The sequence below is a fragment of the Kogia breviceps genome, chromosome 10 (assembly GCF_026419965.1).
Source record: "Kogia breviceps isolate mKogBre1 chromosome 10, mKogBre1 haplotype 1, whole genome shotgun sequence".
Classification (NCBI taxonomy): Eukaryota; Metazoa; Chordata; class Mammalia; order Artiodactyla; family Physeteridae; genus Kogia; species Kogia breviceps.
In genome coordinates this window covers 104,123,127-104,145,872 of record NC_081319.1, presented here as the reverse complement: position 1 = coordinate 104,145,872, position 22,746 = coordinate 104,123,127, and the positions used below count along the sequence as shown (strand labels likewise).

General features: G+C 44.1%; 1 protein-coding gene across 2 annotated transcripts in view; it reads right to left on the bottom strand.

Annotated features, from left to right (window-relative positions):
• LYRM4 (LYR motif containing 4) overlaps positions 1-22,746 on the bottom strand; it is a 113,622-nt gene that overhangs the window by 78,063 nt on the left and 12,813 nt on the right. Inside the window, exons 2-3 of one of the 2 annotated variants that reach the window (XM_067006821.1) lie at positions 3,047-3,167; positions 803-991 (exon numbers count right to left, since the gene is read on the bottom strand). In XM_067006821.1, coding sequence (XP_066862922.1) covers positions 962-991; positions 3,047-3,167 — 151 coding nt within the window. In that variant the 3' untranslated portion in view covers positions 803-961. Of the gene's footprint in view, positions 1-802; positions 992-3,046; positions 3,168-22,746 lie in introns of those variants that run through there. The other variant, XM_059078033.2, reaches the window with a different exon arrangement.

Genomic DNA, 22,746 nt, shown 5'->3' with positions numbered 1-22,746 from the left:
TGCTGAGGCCGGCGTGCATCCCGGTGGACGGTCTTTGAGGGCAAAAGGATCAAGTGGAAGAGGGACGTGATGCGAAGGGTAACGTCTCGAGACCCTCCTCAGACGTTCACTTTCCTTTCGTGGGTCACTTGCACGAACCATGCGAGGTTGTGGGCGGCCAACAAGACACCACGATTTCGGTGGCACAGACCCCTGGACTGAGGGGTTCGACCCCAGGGGACAAACTTCATAGATTCATTTAGTCCACAAATAACTAAGAGCCAGCCCCATGTGGGGCTGGTCGAGATCTTCTGATTAACAATAATACAAGCACTTACGATGTGCCAGCGTCTTTCTAAGGGCTTCACAGATATCAACCTACTTTATCCTCACCATGACCCACGAAGCTGGGCTTGTTCCCACCTGCGTTTTGCGTTGGGCACCGAGAGGTTAAACACCTGGTTCAAGGTCACACTGCGATCAGAAGGAGTCAGGCCCGGAAGACAGGCAGGCGGGGGCCCCGCGGCCGTGCCCCTGCCTCCCGGGCAGTGCCGGCCGTGACGGCCGAGACCCCTGTCCTCGAGGAAGAGGAGAAAACAGACAGGGCAGCAGGTGATGCTGCTTTTGGTGCTGATGAGTGCTGCGAGGAGCTCTGAAGCAGGGTAAGGGGGCAGGCGGCCGAGCCAAGCATGCTCAGGGAAGCCCTCTGTGACGACGAGCAACCTTAGTCAAAGCCTGAGTGAAAAGGGGGTCCAGCTCTGCGAAGGCCTGGGGAGACCATTCCAGGCGAGGGGACAAAGGCTCCCAGAGGCTCACAGGCGGCGGGCAGGGGTGCCAGGGGCAGCAAGGGGTCATGGATGGCGCGGGTGAGGGAGACAGGCCGTGGAGGGTCTCTGCCGACTTCACGAGGACTGCAGGCTCGTCGTCGGGGATGAAGCCCCTGGAGGGTTTTGAGCAGGGCTGTAACCTGCTCTGAGTTTTTTCACCCTGGCAGCGTGCGGAGAAGAGACCACTGGGGCCGACGGGGAGGCGAGTTAGAAGCTGTCACAGTGGCCAGTGTGAAGAAAATACAGATGCTATTTTAGGCCTTTAGGCCAAGGCCAGCTTCGCCAGCTTAGAGCGAGGGGGCCCGGGGAATCGCCTGCATTTCATAAGCTAACTCGGGTCAACATGGAGCTCGGGTTCAGGAGCAATCTTGACGTGAAAGGGAAGCACCTGCTGCTCTGCTAGTTAACACAGACGCCGTGGGCCCGGAAGCCGGCCGCACAGGCTCTGTCCCCCATCAAGGAAGGTGCACCTGGCAGGCTGTCCTGGGGAGGGCCCGACCCGTGGCTCCAGAGCTTGAGTCTGTTTTGTGTGGATTCACTGGGAATGTCTGGTGAGAACCAGTCTATCCTTTCTTTTTTTTTCTTCTTTTCTAAAAGCATTTCAAACCAAGAAGTGACACAGACAATTGCGTAACTAAAGAAATGGTGGCATGGATTATTTACAGGTCCATTTTCTAAGCACTTTCTACTCCGAGCAACTTTACAGTAGAAGATAAAAACAGCCTGTTTCGGAGGTGCTTGCCAACTTCTGCATGGGAAAGTGCCAAAGAACTGAATCTTCCTGAGTTTATGCAAAATAAGGACAGGCTGCTTATTTTTCCAAGTTCCAATGCTAAAGCATCCCATAAAATTCAACCACTGATGCATGGAAAATGCCATTGTTCTCGAGTCTTTAAAATGGCAACTCCTTTCTCTGCCACTATTAGCATACATGCAAATGTGCAGGCCGGCTTCTTTTTCTGACTACCCTATTAGCTTTTCATGCTCTTAGTTAAAGATCATTTCCTAGGCTTGTCTGAATGTGGCCAAGTTATCCTATTGCTAGCTAACTGCAGAACTCAAGGAGAGCTGTCAGAATCTGAAATGTTATTCTAGAAGGGATTGTTCCATTATGTAGGCAATATAACAAGACTACTAATTTTGACATAAAATGAAAACTAGTTTTTAATACTGCTTCTTTATTGAATTGTTTACAGTCAAGCGTGAAGAAGGGTCAGAGATAGAAACACACATCCCGATACACGTCATATATCATGATATGACATAACGTCAGTCAAGCTGGCATCTCTTGACAGTGCTAAAGAAGCCCTTTCCAACACACTCACAGATCTTAGGAAAATGTAAGGGGTTTCCCTCCAGCCCTAAACAAATTGACTGCAAAAGGAAGAGAGAAAAACGAAGGGAAGCAGAAACGGAGCTTATGGTGTGACTGTTGCTAAATCAGAGAGAAAGAGTGAAAAGGATGATTTTTTTAGAGGCTGAGAAAACCAATCAACAGCAGGCTGCTTTAGCCTTTGGCTCCCTGATTAATTTTGCAGAGAGAAGCACACATCACACCACCCAGGAGGCCAGGCCGCTGCAGATGCTCCATCCACCTCACGAGAAAGAGCAAAGGAAAGCACAAGCCAAGGCAACCGCCAGCACTTGTACAGGAGGAAAATCAAAAGCCCTCGCCGGGTCCCTTTGGGGTCAGTACCTAAGCAGCTGTGCTTCACAGCGTTTGCACCTGCAGATACACCTTCCACATGCAACACAATTTAGGTTCATAGCAGTGTCTTCAAGAAAAGGGCAACATTATCTTGAATTATGACTTCAAAATACTAGGAAAGGGCTTCCCTGGTGGCACAGTGGTCAAGAATCCGCCTGCCAATGCAGGGGACACGGGGTCGAGCCCAGGTCCGGGAAGATCCCACATGCCGCGGAGCAACTGAGCCCGTGTGCCGCAACTACCGAGCCTGTGCTCCAGAGCCTGCACGCCACAACGACTGAGCCCGAGCGTCACAACCACTGAAGCCCAAGCGCCTAGAGCCCGCGCGCCACAACGAAGAGTAGTCCCTGCTCGCCACAACTAGAGAAAAAGCCCGCGCACAGCAACGAAGACCAAACACAGCCAAAAATAAAAATAAAAAAGAGGAAGAGAGTTCCATGATTCTGTGGTGTGAATCACAAACATCAATCAAGGGGGACATGTCAAAGCTTAAGCTCTTAACGAAAAACCGTACATCACTGAACCATCTTACCTGTCGACGGATTATTCCAAGGTCTCTTTTGGCTTTATTCATTAGGGCTTGAATTTGCACAGGATCCTTTACATTCTTATTTTCTCTGAAGGCATCTCTTATCCTCCTGATGGCGTAAGTTCTAAACGAATTCAGGGAAAAAAGGAAAAGGTGTCAGTGTGTCTGAAACGATGCTTTTAAAAATGAATTAAAAAGTGGCTCCTCAGGAATCAGCTGTCTGCTAGGCCCCTGTGGATAATCACCTCTGCTCTCTGCTCTTGGGACAGGCCCACCCATTACTATCCTGGGGTGACGGAGCAAAAAGATTCGGGGAGATGACTCTACTGCAAACAAGTCCGGTGTGAATGGTAAAGTGCTACTGGAACACTCCTTAGATTATTGGCTTTCTACAGTTACTCACATCTGGCCTCCCTCCATTAACACGGATAACTGAACCTTCAACGTGCAGAGTCAGCACGACGATCGACAGGTGCCACGATGCACTGCACGTGCGTGTACCAAGATGGTGATCGATGCCACGCTTGGGCCAGCTTTCCAGTCTCATCCCACCTTCTCTTGTGGAACAAAACAGGCAAGGATCCATACTGCGATCCTACCACAGCTGAGAGTGGAGATGACACCAAAATGCCCTTCTCCATCTCTAAAGTGCACACACGTAAACACGCCCCCAGCCCCGCCCAGCAAACATCACATGCAGTTCAGGGCAGCGGTTTAAGTGCAAGCCTTGCACATCAGACAGGCTTGGGTTTGAATTCTTTTCCAAGTTCCTCCTGTTTGTGAGAACCGGGCAACCTTCTTAACATAAGCCTCTGTTTCCTCACCTTACGTCTGTCAAACAGGCGTAATGCTGCCTACCTCCGAGGGCTGCTGGGAAGGTTAGGCTTCATGATGTGTGTCTGGAATTTGGTACGAACCCTGTACATAGAAAAACTCAAGAAATAAAAGCTATTTTTTTCTTCTTCCTCTTCTCGTTACACCTTAATGCAATTAGTACCCCCTCTCCTCACGGCACCCTGTGCTTCACACCCTGTACCCTCGGGGTCACACCAGGCTGTCGTGTGGATAATTAGCCACAGTAGACGATTCAAAAGTCGGTAACCTCGGGACTCCCACACCCAGAGAGAGTGATATGGCCTTAACCCCGACGCCTGCCCAGCCTCACCAGACAGAAACGAGGACCAAGGAGATGCCGCCCAAAGTCAGACGCCCCAGACGCGACTGTCTCTAGTGTTTGTATGATCTCAGGTTGCTCTGCACTTACCTTGAAACACCAGCTAAAGAATCCACACGAAACCATTAGTTCCATTTAGAAACAGAAGAACGGAAAAAGCAGCAAAGCAATGAGGGAAGGGGAATGTAATTTCCTTGGGAGCTGGGGGCTGGATACAACTGAACTGGGAAACCTTACTTTGGAGAGGACTAATTTTGTTTTAGGTAAACTTTCCTAATGTAAAAGAAAATTAAACATTCAAATATCAAGTCCGTTTGCATTTAAAAGCAAGAGAAAATGAACTCTTGTAACGTTAAGAACCATAAGGAGAAAAGTAGACAGTTTAGGAGCCTCTGCACTTTAGGATGTGAGCTGCTGCGGAGTCTTTCATCTTAGCCCCACGGGAACCTTCCGGAGTGTTTGCCGCGGAGCTTCTGGGTGCTCAGCACCTGTCTCAGGGTCACGAGGGTTGGGAATGGATATACATACATAGATTTGTATAGATTTTCGTCATGGACGGCTGCTAATCTAACAAGACTGCATGCGGCAGCTGGGTGGCTAAAGCCATCTCTGGCACCTTCGTGCACAACATACGGCTTATTTGTGTCCCGCAACATCCCTGTTCTCCCTCACACCCACACGCTCTTCCAAAACAGTTTCTTTCTGGTGGTGATGGGGATAGAGAAGGAACAAAACAGTTTAATTCTAATATTTCCTTCCATACGCAGACTCGGTTTTACAACAGGAATTTACCTCAGGGAATCATCCAGTGTTTTAATTCTTCTTTTTGGAAAAATAAAATGGGCAATAGTAGTCATTACTAAATTCATTCTTCTAAAAGCCAGCAACTAGTCAGAATAGCGAGGGACAAAGGAGTATGTCTCCGAATGCAACGACCTAAGTTCTTCTAAAGTTTAAGGAAATTAGCAAATTGCTGAAGACACTCGACAATTTGTATCGTTCGAGCTCCAGGTCAGCGTTCTAAGTGTGCTTTTGTGCATTCTAGTCTCCACAAATCTCCAAAGTCTGTACCTAAAGGAACAAAGCTCTTGATCTTCCACTTAAATGTGTCTGAAGCAATCAAAAGCTGTCATTCAAACTCTGGCTACACCCGTGGAATGAGTGACCGAGAGGTTCCCTCCCCCCTTTCTTGCGCCTCCTCCCCCTCCACGTCTAGAACACGGCATTTCCCTTTGCCCCACGAGAAGACACTGCACTGGTTCTGGACCATGAAACCACTACTGCATGAACAGTTTATAGGTGTATGATTCTTATTTCACATGGCGGTCGTTTTGTGAAGGTAAATCACAAGTCGGGCTGAGTCCTGCCATTTTCTAAGAAGGGGCTATAACCACCAATTATTTCAATCCTGCCTCGCCTTGGTTTTTATCATTTGCGTTTATTTCACCGCTGCCAAGGGAAACCATTGATCCTCCAGCACGTTCTTGCCATCAGTGCCTTGACCGAGCAAGAACATTTCGAAGAAAACCGTGAGATGCTGCCATGGAGATGGCAGCCAGCTGCTGCACAATGGCTTGCATTAGGGCGACCCCAGCCGGAGTCAGAGGCTGTTTGCAATAAGACAAAAAACGGACACGTAAAGGGCAACAGAAGAGCAACGGCTACCACGAGAATGCAGACGGCATCCACAGAAAGGGCAGATGATGCTGCTCGCACGTCACTGCTCTGCCTCGACCCTCCGGAAACTTTGCAGTTTCTTAGCGCTGCTTTGTGCAGGAGATTCCCACGAGTCTTTTCTTCTCCTCCCCCCTCCCCGCTCTGTGCCAACAGACCTCCAGTGTACACAGGTGCTACTGGCTACCCTTTCCCCACTGCAAGGACGAACCTCCTTTGTGAGATTCTTCCAGCCACTCCAATGTCCCCGGTGCAGAGCGATATGGCCGGCAGTAACGGCAGCTCTCTAGTGCCTGAGGTCCTGCTTCGACTCTTTCCAGAACCACTGTCAGTCAAACGCAGGCCATAGTAATCACAGCCACCCAGCACCTGGAGGCTCACATTGGCTTCAGCGGGCAAGAGGTGTGACCTGGCAACCAGCTGATGTAATATCCTCATTTCTGTCATCCTCTGCCACCACCCCACATGCTGGCTTCTCTGCTTATCCATCCTGTAAAAACATCTGTGCATTCTCCCCTTCCCACAGCCCCAAGCCAAGTATCCCAGTAACAAAACGACTCAACCCTTTCTCTTGGCCGCTTTGGGGCAAACTCCTGCACCTGCCCGGAAGGACGTCCTCCATCCACCTGCCTTAATTCGGAGGTGCCCTGCTCCTGAAGACACGCTTCCCTCGCGGCCATTAGGGGGAAGCTGCTTCACCCTGCCTCCAGACTCCACGGGGCTGAGAGGAGAGTGCTGCTACGCCCTTGGACCCTACCGCTGCTTCCGGATCACCTGTTCGCCCTCACACACACCTTTGAGGCCACACTACCTGACGAGACCATGTTGTGTGCCTCCGTGACACTGCTGTCTGCTCACGTCTTAACACTCACCAAGCCTTAATATCTAAAGGCCACTCAGTGCATACCTAGGCCACCAAGTTTAGGTAACAAAAATTTTCATAATACGTAGTAAAGTAAGATCTTTAAAGTCAACTTTTATAGTGAGGCAGATGATAGTGTTTGCAAACTATTACTGAGGTATCTATCTTTGCTCTGCGGATGGAGAGTTCCGCAGCTGGCTAGTCTCTCCTCTCATCCTTTAGGTCTACTGCCTGTTTCTTCCTAGTCTTCCGTGCGGGCTCATCTGACTCTGCTACCTCTTGTATGTGGTATATTCTCTAGGGCTCCATACTGGACCTTGTTTTAATAACATGTCTTCCAGTAACCACATCCATGCCCAAGGTTTCAACTACCATATATGTATATATGCCACTGGCTACCAAAACTTCCTCTAGAAAGTTCTGGTAGCACCCCAATCCATAGAACCTAACTGCCTTTTGGACTTGCCCACAAAAGGCGCCCACTATGCCCACTACAAATTCTCCCACTGAACACTTTCAAAACTGAAGTTATCTTCTTTCTCCTTTTCCCCAATGGCCAGTATTTCATTCCTAGGTAGGAGCATCCTCAGACTGTCCAAGTCAGATTTTTGGGTATTCATCCTAAATTCCTTCCTTCCCCTTAATTTCTTACATTTAGACAATCACAAAATCTTACTGTTTCAACTTACAGTCTTCTGCATCATCTTCCACTTCTCCAAACGCTCAGCTCTAATCTTGGTTCAGGCTCTTACCTCAGATTAATGCAAGAGTCTTGGGATTATGGTGTATGTAATGTATGCTGTGTATAATAAAATGCATAGTAACAGCTTTAGAGGAAAAGCTCAAGGACCATTTGAAGGTCATAAGTACTCTGGGAAAGGAACAGAGCAGAAAGCTTCCTTCTTATGAATATTTAAGTTTACACTGGAATGGTAGCCCCACCCAGTATGGACTTTTATCTTCCTTGTGCCTGGTTCAGAGAGGGTGCTTAATAAATATTTACTAAATATACAAACTTATCCAAATATCATATCAAAGAGACCTTCAATAACAATACTAATAATCAGTAAGGAAATCACAACAAAGAGTAAGAAACTGATAAAGAAATAGAATGGAAAGGGTTATAGCACAAAGACTGAATTAACCTCTGAAAGGGAATGATTACAAAATTCACCATGAGAATCCAATGAAGAAGTCTAGAAGGCCTATCATCTAAGCACCGTGGGAGGTGTAGATCAACAAGGTTACTGGCCTCAGGGGGGCTGAAGGATGAAATCCACACCCAAATCATGAAAGAGGAAATAAGAGCCAGGCAAAGGGAACTTAGAGGGGCTGAGGAGACTTTCTGGGGCAATGGAACAGTTCTTGACTGTATATTGGTCAACAGGTGGAGCCTCACACTTAAAGTGGATGCTTTTATTGTATGTAAATTATTCTTCAGTAGGTCGACTTTTAAAGAAAATTGAAAGATAAATAGTATAGGAGCTACAATACCTTTGCCCACTTTTAAGAAAAGCAAAAAAAGGAAAAAAACCCCCACAAAACAACGACTGCAATGTTAGAGGATAATTATGTACACAGCTGAAGGAAGTAAAAATTAACAGCTATTACAGAAGCCAGAAGAGAGGACAAACTAGGAAATCAAATCTAAAACACAGAAAGATAAGTTGATGAGAACTATGTAAGAAAAAAATAACCTTCAGAAGAGGGCAAAGGTATATAACCTATGAATAATAAGTGTGAACAATGTGGACTGTGTAGGTAATTAAAGTTCTAATGGAGAGAATATTTCAGAAGTGATTATAAAAAATTGAGACGGTTCATTGAGATTTAACAACCGGATGACAATGCCAAGATATTTACTTTTAAAACCTTGAACTCCAAGGTCAGAGGAAAAATATTTTAAGAAAGGATAAAAAAAGAACTTTAAGCAGGTAATACTGAACGCAATAGAGATAAGTATAACCTCAGATTTCTATTTTCAAAATCCACAAAGAAAAGGGCTGCTTTCTAGTCATTTGCTGTTTTGAGGGTCCACAGGGATGACAAATAACACCTATGATTTCTGGCACAGGTACCACGCACGGGGCACTGTGCTCAGAACTGGATATGCATTACCTGATTTAATCCGCACAAAGTACAACTCAGAGATTGGGAAAAAAAAAAAAAAAAAAGGCCAAGATCAAATGTCCAGTAAGTGGCAGAGCTAGATTCTGAACCCAGCTGAACACAGTCTGGGATTTTCAACTCCAAGCTGTGTCTCCTCCAGGGGCCAGTAAACCCCAACAATCCAACCTTTGACAAATACTTGGGATAAGCCAAGTTCTTATTCATTTGCAAAGGCATTAAAAAAAAATGGTCTCTCACAGAGCTTAAAAAGATCATCTTATCTCCCAACACTGCTCCAAATAGTTCAAGTGCCAAGCATGTCTTAGGAAAAGCGGCTGAGAGCGTTATGAGGGAAAGAGCTAGTGACAAAAGCAGTAAGTGCAAGTGAAATAACTGAGTTTAATTATTTTAAGAAGGGGGACAATGACCAAGGAGAACGGTTGGCCGAGGAGGTAAAGTTACTATTAGAAAACCCACTCTGGAGACCAAAGGCTCTCAGTCTTGAGAGCAGCTGTAAATTAAACCCATCACATACTTCCCTGTTTACAATTCCCTACCGGTTCTCTATTATCTTCAGGATAAGGGTCAAGTGCATTAGCGTGGAAGGTATGTTCCTGTTCATCAATCCCACCCCATCCAGCACCACTTCCAGAATGAAACACTGACTGCAGCTTTACGGGAAGACCTGGAGTTTTCTCACTTCTTCCTGAAGGAAGGCCTGCTATTTCTCCATATGTGGTACGTCCTCCTCCAGCTTGATCTCTTGGCTAACTCCTACTCATCCTTACAGACCAGACCCAGTTAGAAACAAATATGACAAAAGATTAATATCCTTAGCATATAAATAGCGCATAAAATCGAACAGAAGGACACAAGGACCACAGTAAATAAATGAGCGAGCAGCATATGGACCAATAATTCATGAGAGAGCCCAAAGAGGGACTAAATTTAGAGAGATGGGCGATATAAATATATGAATGTTCAGCCTTGGTCATAATCAAATGTATATTTAAACAAGATGTAATTTTCTGTCTGTCAAATTAGCAGAATTTTTTTAAAAGGTAAAGGGCGTGGGGCTTCCCTGGTGGCGCAGTGGTTGGGAGTCCGCCTGCCAATGCAGGGGACACGGGTTCGAGCCCTGGTCCGGGAAGATCCCACATGCCTCAGAGCCACAACTGCTGAGCTCATGTGCCATAACTATTGAAGCCCATGCGCATAGAGCCCGTGCTCCACAACAAGAGAAGCCACCGCAATGAGAAGCCCGCGCACCGCAACGAAGAGTAGCCGCTGCTCGCCGCAACTAGAGAAAGCCTGCGCGCAGCAACGAAGACCCAACGCGGCCAAAAATAAATAAATTTATATATACTTAAAAAAAACTAGGAAAAGTAGATTACAGTTATACTCAGTGACACATGTCCACGTATCAACGTGTAATATATCTAACGAAGAGACAAAATTTAAAGAACGTTTCCTATACTTACAGCATCAACGTCTAGTAAACTATGGGAACTCAGCTTCCCAGAAGGATGCATTCCCTGGAAATTCTGGATAGCTGATATTTACGTACTCCTTGATTCAATAATATAAAAAAAAAAAAAATAAATAAAGATGACAGGTCATCTTTCTTTGTGCACATGAATAAGAGGAAGAGAGTTTCAGGCTTCCCTGGTGGCGCAGTGGTTAAGAATCCGCCTGCCAGTGCAGGGGACACGGGTTCGAGCCCTGGTCCGGGAAGACCCCACATGCCGTGGAGCAACTAAGCCTGTGCGCCACAACTACTCAGCCTGCACTCTAGAGCCCGTGAGCTACCACTACTGAGACCGAGTGCCAAAACCACTGAAGCCCAGGCGCCTAGAGCCCGTGCTCCACAAGAGAACCCACCACAATGAGGTGCCTGCTCACTGCAATGAAGAGTAGCCCCCGATTGCTGCAACTGAGAAAGCCCTGCGCGCAGCAACAAAGACCCAACGCAGCCAAAAATAAATATATAATAAATTTAAAAAACCCACAAAACTAAAGGGCATATGCACAGCCTGATGGTGGGATATGAACTATATCTCCTGTGGGGAAAATAATATCATACATCATAATGTATAATGATGTTCATAATCTTTTATCCACTAATTCTATTCTTAGTGATCCTACAGAAACAATCTGAAATATGTACAAAGATGTATACAGAAAGATATGCATTACAGAATTGTTTATAAGCATTAAAAATAGAAACAACCTTACATGTTCATAAATGATGACATTATGCAGCTTTTAAAAGAGATGCTTCAAAAACCTTAAAGCCGCAGATACTAAAGTCGGAGGTATAAAAAGGTGTACGGAGAATTATCAGTCTCCCTCCCGCTCCTGACCCTCTGTTCTCCCTAGATGAAATCACAATTGACAGGTTCCTGTGTAGCCTCCCAGAGATACTGGGTTCGTATTATACCCTCTATGTGTATGTATGCTTCTCTTCATAAGTAGTGGAGTTCTAAACATATGGCGCACCTCTAATTCCTGAATAAAAATGTATCTGAGCAATCATTTCCTGTCAGTACAAATGAGCTGACCCATAAAGGGCTGTGCAGGGTTCCACCATATGCATGAATTACAGTCCATTTAGTGGTCCCCTTATTAATGGGTATTTAGGTTGTTTCTGATCTTGCTATTACTATAGCATTACGTGCATGTGTGTCTGTGGGAACAATTCGTAGAAATAGAACCAGTAGGGCAAAGGATATGTATATGGTAGTTTTGATAAAATATCATCAAAGTTCTCTCTGCAGAGGGACCCGTCCAAGCTTCCACCAGCAACATGTAAGTTGCTTGTTTTCAACACCATTGCCAACACGTGTCATCAAACTTTCTGATCTTTGCTAACCTAACAGATGAAAAACAGTCTCTCATTTCACTTTTAATTACATTTTTCTTGTTATGAGTGCTGTTGACCACCTTTTCACACGTTTAAAGCCCTCTGTGTCTGTTAATAACCTTTGCCTTTTCTTAATTGAGTGATTTGTCTTTTTGACTGATTTGTAACACCTATTTAGGAAGGTGTTAAGGAAACTATCCCTTTGGGATGAGTTGCAATGTTCTCCTTGGACTGTCATTTGACTTTATGTGTGTGTGCTTTGTCACGTAAAAACATTCAGTTCTTACGCAGTAAAGTGTATCACTTTTCATGTTATGACTTCTGGTTATATATATGTACAAAAGTCTTCTCTACTGTGAAATCACAAAAAATATTCACCCATGTATTCTTGAGAAGTTTTATGATTTATCTTTTTATGTTTAACTCTTTGATCTTCCTGGAATTAATTTTAGTGGAAGGTGTTGAATATGGAATCTAACTTTACCTTCTAATGCTAAGTTTTCTGAAATGAAGGATACAACTTTACTTTCGGGATGATCTTAATTATGGAAAATATAGGTACAGAAAAACTACAAGGAAACAGCATGTTAACAATAAGTTTTGATTACTGGAATTTATGCTTTCTAAATGATTACAATAATCATTACTTATGAATTATTTTAAAGTGCCTAATGACATAACAAAATCAGTAATTTACCATAATAAAGAAAAATTGGCAATAGTGAAGGTTCAATCTGCAAAAAGAGATTAGGGAAGGAAATAAACTTAAATGCGTATAGCCAGAAGAGATGTACAATGGGGGATTAAATTAAAGCAGCGCCATGGGGAAAAGAGGAAGTATTCAGTAGATAAAAACAAGAGGTTCTACAAGTTTATTCTGAGGTAACAATGGGACAACAAGGTAGATACGTCCAGCAGGCTACCAGAAACGCGGTTTTGGATCTCTGGTGAGAAGGGCCAAGCTGGCAATAAACCTGAAAGTCACTGACAAGGAAGAAGGAGGCAAAATCGTGGGGGCAGATGAGTTTGCTCGGAGGAAAGCAGTAGAATGGGAAGAAAAGCTCGCCTGGGACAGAGCCCTGGAGAAACAGTGCCAGTAATGAAGAGCAGGCAGAGTAGAGGAGGAAAGACACAAGACAAGGAGGCACACTTCACAAGCAGAGAGCACGCAGGAGCGTCCCGAGCCCTAGGAAGGAGAAGACAAAGGCTGGAAAAGGCCTCGCTGTAGCCAGCAGCTGGGGCGGCATTGGTAACTTCAGCTGGGGCGGCATTGGTAACTTCAGCAAGAACGTCATCAGCTATACTCAGTGGCTACAGTGCAGTACATGTATGAAGAAAAACGCTGAATTCTTAAAGATGCACTCAAAAACAGCAATTGGGTGTAGGAAAAAGTTCATTACATACTAAGAAAATATTTTTTAAATAATAAAAAATACAATGCATAAAATCTTTGGAATATAGTCAAAGCCATACTTAGATGAAAGTATGTGGTCAAAGCCATACTTAAAGCTAATGGCTTACATAGTAATATGTAATTACTGATGGCTTTATTAGTAATAAAATAAAAGCAGAGTTTAATAAATTAGAAATATTTCCTAACATTTTAGAAAGGCCATAGTATCCCATAAGAAAAGAGTGAACGGGTATTTTAAAAATGGGTCAGGGCTTCCCTGGTGGCGCAGTGGTTGAGAATCTGCCTGCCGATGCGGGGGACACGGGTTCGTGCCCCGGTCCGGGAGGATCCCACGTGCCGCGGAGCAGCTGGGACCGTGAGCCGTGGCCGCTGAGCCTGCGCGTCCGGAGCCTGTGCTCCGCAACGGGAGAGTCCACAACAGTGAGAGGCCCGCATACCGGGAAAAAAAAAATGAGTCAAACAAACTAAAAATGAAACGAAAAAATCAGCGGAATTAGCTAAAACAACTGAGTTTTGTTTTTTTTTTTTTAACATCTTTACTGGAGTATAATTGCTTTACAATGGTGTGTTAGTTTCTGCTTTATAACAAAGTGAATCAGCTATACATATACATATGTTCCCATATCTCCTCCCTCTTGCATTTCCCTCCCATCCTCCCTATCCCACCCCTCTAGGTGGTAACAAAGCACAGAGATGATTTCCCTGTGCTATGCGGCTGCTTCCTACTAGCTATCTATTTTACATTTGGTAGCGTATATATATGTCCATGCCACTCTCTCACTTCATCCCAGCTTACCCGTCCCCCTCCCCGTATCCTCTGGTCCATTCTCTGCATCTGCGTCTTTATTCTTGTCCTGCCCCTAGGTTCTTCAGAACCATTTTTTTTTTGGTTCCATATATATGTTAGCATACGGTATTTGTTTTTCTCTTTCTGACTTACTTCACTCTGTATGAGAGACTCTAGGTCCATCCACCTCACTACAAAGAACTCAATTTCGTTTCTTTTCATGGCTGAGTAATATTCCATTATATATATGTGCCACATCTTCTTTATCCATTCATCTGTTGATGGACACTTAGGTTGCTTCCAGGTCCTGGCTATTGTAAATAGAGCTGCAATGAACATTGCGGTACATGACTCTTTTTGAATTCTGGTTTTCTCAGGGTATATGTCCAGTAGTGGGATTGCTGGGTCGTATGGTAGTTCTATTTTTAGCTTTTTAAAGAACCTCCATACTGTTCTCCATAGTGGCTGTATCAATTTACATTCCCACCAACAGTGCAAGAGGGTTCCCTTTTCTCCACACCCTCTCCAGCATTTACTGTTTGTAGCTTTTTGATGATGGCCATTCTGACTGGTGTGAGATGATACCTCATTGTAGTTTTGATTTGCATTTCTCCAATGATTAGTGACGTTGAGCATCCTTTCATGTGTTTGTACGCGATCTGTAGATCTTCTTTGGAGAAATGTCTATTTATGTCTTCTGCCCATTTTTGGATTGGGTTGTTTGATTTTTTGATATTGAGCTGCATGAGCTGCTTGTAAATTTTGGAGATTAATCCTTTGTCAGCTGCTTCATTTGCAAGTATTTTCTCCCATTCTGAGGGTTGTCTTTTTGTCTTGTTTATGGTTTCCTTTGCTGTACAAAAGCTTTTAAGTTTCATTAGGTCCCATTTGTTTATTTTTGTTTTTGTTTCCCTTTCTCTAGGAGCTGCATCAAAAAGGATCTTGCTGTGATTTATGTCATAGAGTTGTCTGCCTATGTTTTCCTCTAAGAGCTTTATACTGTCTGGTCTTACACTTAGGTCTTTAATCCATTTTGAGTTTATTGTTGTGTATGGTGTTCGGGGAGTGTTCTAATTTCATTCTTTTACATGTAGCTGTCCAGTTCTCCCAGCACCACTTTGAAGACGCTGTCTTTTCTCCACTGTATATCCTTGCCTCCTTTATCAAAGATAAGGTGACCATATGTGCGTGGGTTTATCTCTGGGCTTTCTATCCTGTTCCATTGATCTGTATTTCTGTTTTTGTGCCAGTACGAGTTTATTCTTTTATGTTATGGCTTCTGGAGTATACATCAGAAAACAAAATTATAAAAGAAGAGTGAGGAGGATTGGAAGTTTGAGAAGAGGGGTTTAAAACAATTATTTCAGAAACAGAGAGCCTGAGCAGACTTCCAGAACTCACTATGCAATGAGAAGAGCCAGCTGAGGTTGGTAACATCCAGTATGGTGGTACCAATTTGCCAAACTGGGTGCTTTTTGTCCAGCTGAGTTCAGTTACCCAGGTGTAGTTATGGAAAAGGTAGATGTGTGTGTAAGGAATTATGGTAAATGAATGGTCTCTATGTATTAAAATAATAAATATGAAAATTATGTACATATAACAAAAAGTATATTCAAAACACTATGACCTAAAAACCATTTTTATATAACTGCAGATTTTAGGTACAGTTCTATGGGGATTTTTAAAAAGGTAACAGTCTCTTAAAAAAAATAAACAAACAATAAATAACAGAAAGAAAGAAAAGTACCACCGTCCTGTAGCAGATGCTCTCCTCAGGCCCGAGAGGAAAAGTTTAGGAGTATTTCTGTCCAGGCTTCCTTTTTGGTGCATAAAAACATTTAAGATCTTTAACCTACAATTCATCAAAATTAAACTTCTAATTACCACTTGGATCTATCCTCATTGCCACTGACATTTTGCTGCAAACAACATTTTTCAAAATGTAAACCAATTTATCAAAGTAAAGGCCACCTATAAAACACTGTCTAGCTTTGTGGCAGTGAGGCATACAGAGTGAGCGGTGGCGGCGGCCCGGCTTCCCCGTTTCTTGGTTTTAGACACGACTGTGTAGACGGCACGGGTGCCCCGCAAGCTGGACTCGAAGAGCTCAGACCCGCAGTCCCCTCCTCACATGTTCCTGGGCCAAAAGAGAAACATGTCCTTCATTTGTGGAGTCCTTCAAACTACTCCTGTGAGGGAAAAACCAAAGGTAATGCTCAAGTATTAACTGTCCTCACATATACGTATCCTCTTCTTATGGATCTGGCCATTATTTCTTTTAAAAGTATCACGACATAAAAGCTCCATGAGCAGGGATGGGATTTTCTGGCTTCTTCCCCCGCGACCCCCTAATCTACCAGAGATGAGCTTGACCTGGTACCGAAAAAGCAAACGCAAGCTTTCAACATGTAATAAGCATTAAAAGTTAGACTACAGAATACAGTTTTAAAAATTTTATTTTAAAATTACAGTGTGAACCAGGCCAATGTAAGACAGGACCTTTAAATGATTTAAATTTGAGGAGAATAACTATGTATGGTAGAATATTCAATTAATTTTGGATTTTCCACTTTATGGGGAAAAATGAAGCACGAACAATAAAAATTCCTCTTGGTCATTAAACTCAAATGTCTTCAATAAAATTTCCTATCAGCGCTGCTAAAAAGAAGCCAAATAAAATGCGTTTTTGTTTATTTTATCCTTTCCTCCTGCCATTAGGTCACCAGCAAGAATAAGTGAGCAATGTATGTTTCCTAGATGTAAGGAGGTCTCATGGATACGATCAACAATGGCAGGCAGACAACGGGTGGTGTGGCAGATTTGGGGAGCCCTCCAACCGCCTAGAAGTGCTTTCAAGAGCCTAAAGCAGGAGAGAGTCACATCTGCCATGTGGCACCACACTTCCCACCGTGCACTGCATGAAAATACCAGTATTCCCGCAGGAAGAGCCACAAAGAATATTTACACAGTAAAGCAGTGAAGATACCTGGAAATGTGAGAAAGCAAAGTTAGGCACCCGGATTCCTTCACAGGGCTTCTCCCCCTCCAGTAACACCCATAACATTTTGGGAAATGCTGATCTGGACAAAACTTCTACCCAGGCAGCCCCTTCAAGGTTCAGGGGCTGGAGGCTGAAAGGGCAAGTCCCAGGCATGTGCCCACAGCTCCCACAGGCAAGTCCTGCTCATCCATTACAGGCTACTTACAGACCCTCCTCTCAGAGCAGCTAACGGATCCAGGGTACCTGCCGCAAACCAGGCACAGCTGCACCTGTATCTCCTCTAACGCTCTAGCAACACAGCCTACGAAGTGCATCAGCTGATCTCGGATGTGTGAGGTCCATGAGTCACAGCAGAGATCGTCAATATATTCCCCACCCCTTCTTCCAAAAGGTCCCCACCATACAGATCCCACAGCCAAGTCCAAAGTCAAATAATGATAATGAAGGAGAGAACATTCCACGCCCTCATATGCCACTTTGGCATTTGGTTATTTTGAGCTGAAGGCAACTGAGAAACAGATGCAGGAGGGCTCTCTGCCCTTCTCTTTTCTGCCAAAAGCAGGGCATAAATTTCCCATAAGAAAGGTGTCCTCCTGGTACCAGGAAGAAGAGAACATTCTTACCACCAGATATGGGGAGTTTATGCTGAGATGAGTCTGCACAAACTGCACTAAAATAACCCTTGTCTTCTGTTAGTTTCCCGCATATATTTCCTAGTCAATTTCCAACAATATCCTGTCCTTAGCTGCCCAAATCCCTTGGCTTTGTCTAGTCACTGCTCCACAATTTAAGGCCCTTTGTAAAAATGGTATACAAGCCCCCAAGTCTAACTGCTTCTTTGGGGTTGTCACTTTACTATGAAGCTCCTTCCATGCTATGCAAAAATATTAACATGAAATAAAATTCATACATGGTCTCTCCTGTTAGTCTTCTGACAGTTTAATTCACAGGCTCCGTGCACAGAGCATAAGAGAGTGGAGTAAGTTTTTCCTCCCCTACAGTGGTCTTAGCCTCAGTGCTTAGGACTGTGGCAGTTTTGGCTTTGAGAAGATGCCGATCCGTGGATGTGGAACCTGGTCTTACCTGAGTGTCCTGTGTCAGGCTGGTATTCTATAGCCCTTTCTTCAGCCTGTCCCTTCACTCCACTGTTAACTAACCATCTTACTCTGTATAAAGAAGGGTGGTCAAAATTCTGACTCTAATTTCAAGCCACATTTCTTAAAACAGCCTGTACCATATATTTTCTATCATGATGTTAAAAAAAAAAACCCCAACAAAATAAAAACTCTCATTATTTAAGAGGACTAAATTTAGGCTGCTTTATATTTGAAATAGTAATTTTGAGGGACTCTTCGCCATTATTTAAAAATATTCTTTCTGTTTGTATCGAATATCCCCGAGATGCAGAGAAAAGAAGACTTTTGTGAGATGCACTTCCTACTCAAAGGAAGGTCTTTGCTCATTCGCTCACACTCGTCCATTAGGCCCCAGACTCGGCGTGAGGCGCTTAAGATCCAAGTGGAAACCGGCCAGGGTTTCACAAAGCTCCTGGGGTTGGGACACACTATAAATCACTGTATCTTATAACGGGACGATATGGGTAGTGCTCTGAGAACAGAGAGGAAGGAGGGAGTAACTCAGCCTGGGGGTCTGGGAAGTCTTTCTAGGGAGGTTGACATCCTTGAAGGATGAAAGGGATTTCACCAGAGTGGAGAGCCATTCTGCAAAGCGAAGCCAAAGACAAACTCAGAGTTCAAAATCCCTTATTTCTATATGACTGGGAAAACATATGGGAAAGGAAAGAAAAATATGGAAGAAGGAATACAGAGTCTTGGAGGAAGGAGAGAGGGAAAGAGGAAGACTACTTTTTAAAAAATATGAGGATCTCACCACAGGATGGAATCCCCTGGTAATACGTAGTGATGAGATTAAGGATGTCGGATAATATTCAGGGTAAAGCTGTAGTTTCAGTAGTATAGCTTGCAAGCTGAATTTAGTTCCCACCAATGAGCACATCTGCCCTCTGTGCCGTCTCCCGGCCTCTGGCCCCCGTGGCACTCTGTCTACAGCACTGCTGTCCAGCCCCCTTACCCCCCCACTGTGCTGCCTGGGATGCTGGGACTTAAGGGCACATCTTCCAGGTTCTTTATCTCACCTGACAGGAGCCCAGACCTTGTCCATCTCTGTGTCCCCACAGGACATACTACGCTTTGCGCACAGTAGGTGCTCTATAACAACTGTTGAATTGAAAAATTTTATTTAGTTAGAATACAAGGAGAGAAAGACTCCCACAGAAACCTGTGACCCAATGATAAATGTAAGATTTCTATTCCAACAGCAAAAAGAATTCAATTACATTTAGCCAGAAGAATTATATAAACAGACTAAAATGATAGTTATGAATTTTTTTAGTCTAACAAGCAATTTTAAATATTATTTTAATCTTTCACCTACTAACTACATGTTTGTGTCTTTTCTTTACCATTCATTTAATACACACTATAGCAAATTGGTGATATTAGTTCTGGAAAGAATTTACATATACCTCCAGTTTGCTATGTTTAGCATAAAGCGTTTGAACACACAACTGATCATCACAACTCTAACCCATTAAACATGAAATATGTGGAGGTAAGTCGTTACTTTCGACAGAAAAAAGTCTGGTTGTGTTAGTCTTAAGAACACAGTTCAAAGTCTATTCTTTTACGTCTGGGTCCAAGCTTACTTGGTTACAAAGCATTTTCATCAGAAAAAAATGTGTTTACTAACTGTCACTGAAAAAATTTGAAAATATATAATGTTTTCACTAGTCTTGAGATGACGAATATATATAATATATTGGCTCGGAATGGGAAGAAATGCTATCAGTATGCTAAACTCTACCTTTCTGGGGAAGACTCTATGGCAACAAAACTATGACCACCTGAGAAGAACAAAGTGTAGTGAAATCTCTCTCTCTCTCAGCACAGGGGGAAAGCCATTCTCCTGAACAAGAGCGGTCTTAACAGACAATGGCTCTGAGCTCAAGATATTTGAAAAATTAGCTTTACATAAAATTTTCTGAAACCAGTCTTAATTTTGGGCACATGTTAAGTGGCTTATAGCTCACACTAATCCTATAGAATAAACCAATTTAGTTACACAGGGGTTTATTTCATAACTAATTTACTTGAGTGCCTCACCTGAAGGTTCTTTTGTTTAAACAGATCATCCATCATAATAGCCCCATTTATAAAATCTCTAAGGTATAGACCTGGAAGGTTTTGAACTGGAGGGGATCCGAGATTCTCAGGGGTCTCTGGTTCTGGTCATGGTAAATCCCTCAATGTAGGGGCAAAGCTTTCTACTTAGCCTAGATCTTACCTGGGAGCATAACTTCACACCCACTGCTATTCAAAATGAATCAAAACTTAGAAATAAATACTATTGATGGAGGACTCACTAAAAGGCAAGCCCTCTACCTGTCCCTCTGGGTACTCTGCACCAGGCACCTGCAATCTTGGTCTCTTGCAGAACTGCTTTATTCACTGTGGGCTTGTGCCATTAGTCAAGATTATGAGATGCCAGAAGAAACTGCCCTTTAACACTGTTTTTATGGGATTCATGCTAAGAATGCGGCCCTGCATACAAAGAGCCACAAGATAAATTTCTTGGGTTTTAGTACCAGGAAGACTTGCGCTTCTAAGCACATGTGGCTGCTTTTATTTCATGACACTGTGACTCACATAACTAGTCACGGTCCCCTCTGGCTTCTGGGAAGCTCGGAGCCAGACCGGAGGCAGTACTACGGCTGCCAAATGTTCAGTCTTGCAAGCTCTCAGTTTGCTTGCTAACCTCATTTTGGTTTTCTTACCCTTATTTTCATGATTTCCTCAATTAAGAATAAAATTAAATGCAGTTTGTTTTCAGTGTGAGAAAGGATGGGGTTCCAAAATTTCTTATTTATGAATTGAGAATTTGGAACAATAGCGCCAAAAGATGGTAAGGTCCCCAGGCCAGTTCAAACAAGTTTACTTTAACCACAATATAGCAAAACAATAGTGTTGAGAAGCTTCTGTCATTCAAGACAAGGTCTGCAGGGTAATTCTATACTCACGCTAAAAAAGAACTTTTTCTTATTAGAGGATTACTATGTAAAGGGGCATTATTGATTATCCAAACTTGCGTGAGCACAAGACACATAAGTCAGCTAACAAATTCATATGCCTTTAAATAAGAGAAAGCCCAAAGGCCTTGTAAATAATCCATATTTTATTCCATCAAGTTGACTTGTCCTTTTTTCCTTATATAAACAAATAACTAAAGGTAATTTAATTCAGTGAGAGAAGCAAAGTGAATACAGATCTCTGAAGAACAATAAAATGTTAATTTTATGATCCTATTTATTTTGTTAAAGCTTCAACATGATAGGAAGCAAATGCAAATTTTGACTCGGTCAATTCTTAATATTTCCAGCAGCAAAAGAACTAATCTATTTGAATACCTGAATTTTACAAGCAAATTTAACATATTTCATATAGATAAACAATGCCTTAGACATAGTTACTCATAGCCTTACACTATGGCTTATATTTACTGGGCTCTCAATCAGCATTTGTTTATTTGAGTTCAACCTAGTCTAAGTTTCTTGACCAATTTGCTTCTAAAGGAAGAAGTCTACTACTGTTAACCCTTTGCGCTACTTTTAAACACAGACGTCAGAGAGTGCTGTAAGGAGATTTAGAAACACATTCCAGTGCCAACGTGAGGGACGCCCGGGAAGAACTAAGAACAGGGGGCGGAGAGCAGTGGAAGGCTGTCACAAAACCCAGCAAAAACTGGCGAGGGCCAGCAAAGACAGCCACTGTGCGGACACCAAGTGTTTCCTGGAGGAGACGACCGGCTGGCTGTGGTACAGTGAGGAGAACAGGTGAGGTGGCTTCCACCTGAGAGCCGAGCATCGCCCATGGGCGGGGCATGCAGGAGGCCCGCCCGCCCGGAGGGCCGGGAGGCAGGTTTTTAGCTGGGACCCGCTGGGTTTGGTAGCCCGGCCAGGACAGGAAGGAGGCCCTTGGTTTGCAGGCCGGGGAAAGGATGCACTGAGGGGCGGATCATCAGAGCACAGGCGTTGAAGCCACGACTGACGGGCGCCCTGAGGGCGGGTGTGAGAGGCCGGGGTGCATGTGAGGGGCCTCCCACCTGGAAGGGAGGGAGATGGACCAGGAGGCGGCGGTGCCCTGCATGCCCAGCGGGCCTCAGCAAAGGTGGCAATGAGGACCGGCGAGCCATCAGTGGCAGTAAGCACCTGGGAATTCGAACAGCAGGCGCGGAGGCCAGTGCGTGCTGACGGGGGCCGGCTGGGAGGACCCGGCCCTGAGGCCCCGGGCTCCTGCTGTCACCCCTCACACTGGCTCACGGTTTCCCCCCGCCTGGCGAAGGGGCTTGGATTCCTGTGTGGTTACGCGTCGGGACTTTGCCTACGTTTACATTAGGCTGATCCAGTGAGGAAGATACGATGCTGATTTCATTCACAGAAAGGCATTTTAAAATACACTAGGTAAATTTCTGGGGGAAAAAAGGATGGCTATAAATAAATATGGCTTGGGAAAACATGATTCCTCTGTATTCTGATCTATGAAGAGGTAGGAAGGAAAACAAAATTATGTAACCGTCTGGGTCCTAAGCACGGTCTCCCTGGCCGTTTAGAAATTCTTCCGCGGCTGCCTGTTAATCAGCGGTTACCCCCACACAGTGCTGGCCCAGACATCTCTCTCGCGCTTGCGCTGTGCCGTCACTAAGGAGACAAAGTTGCTTCAAACGTGGTCCCCACTCCCTGGGGA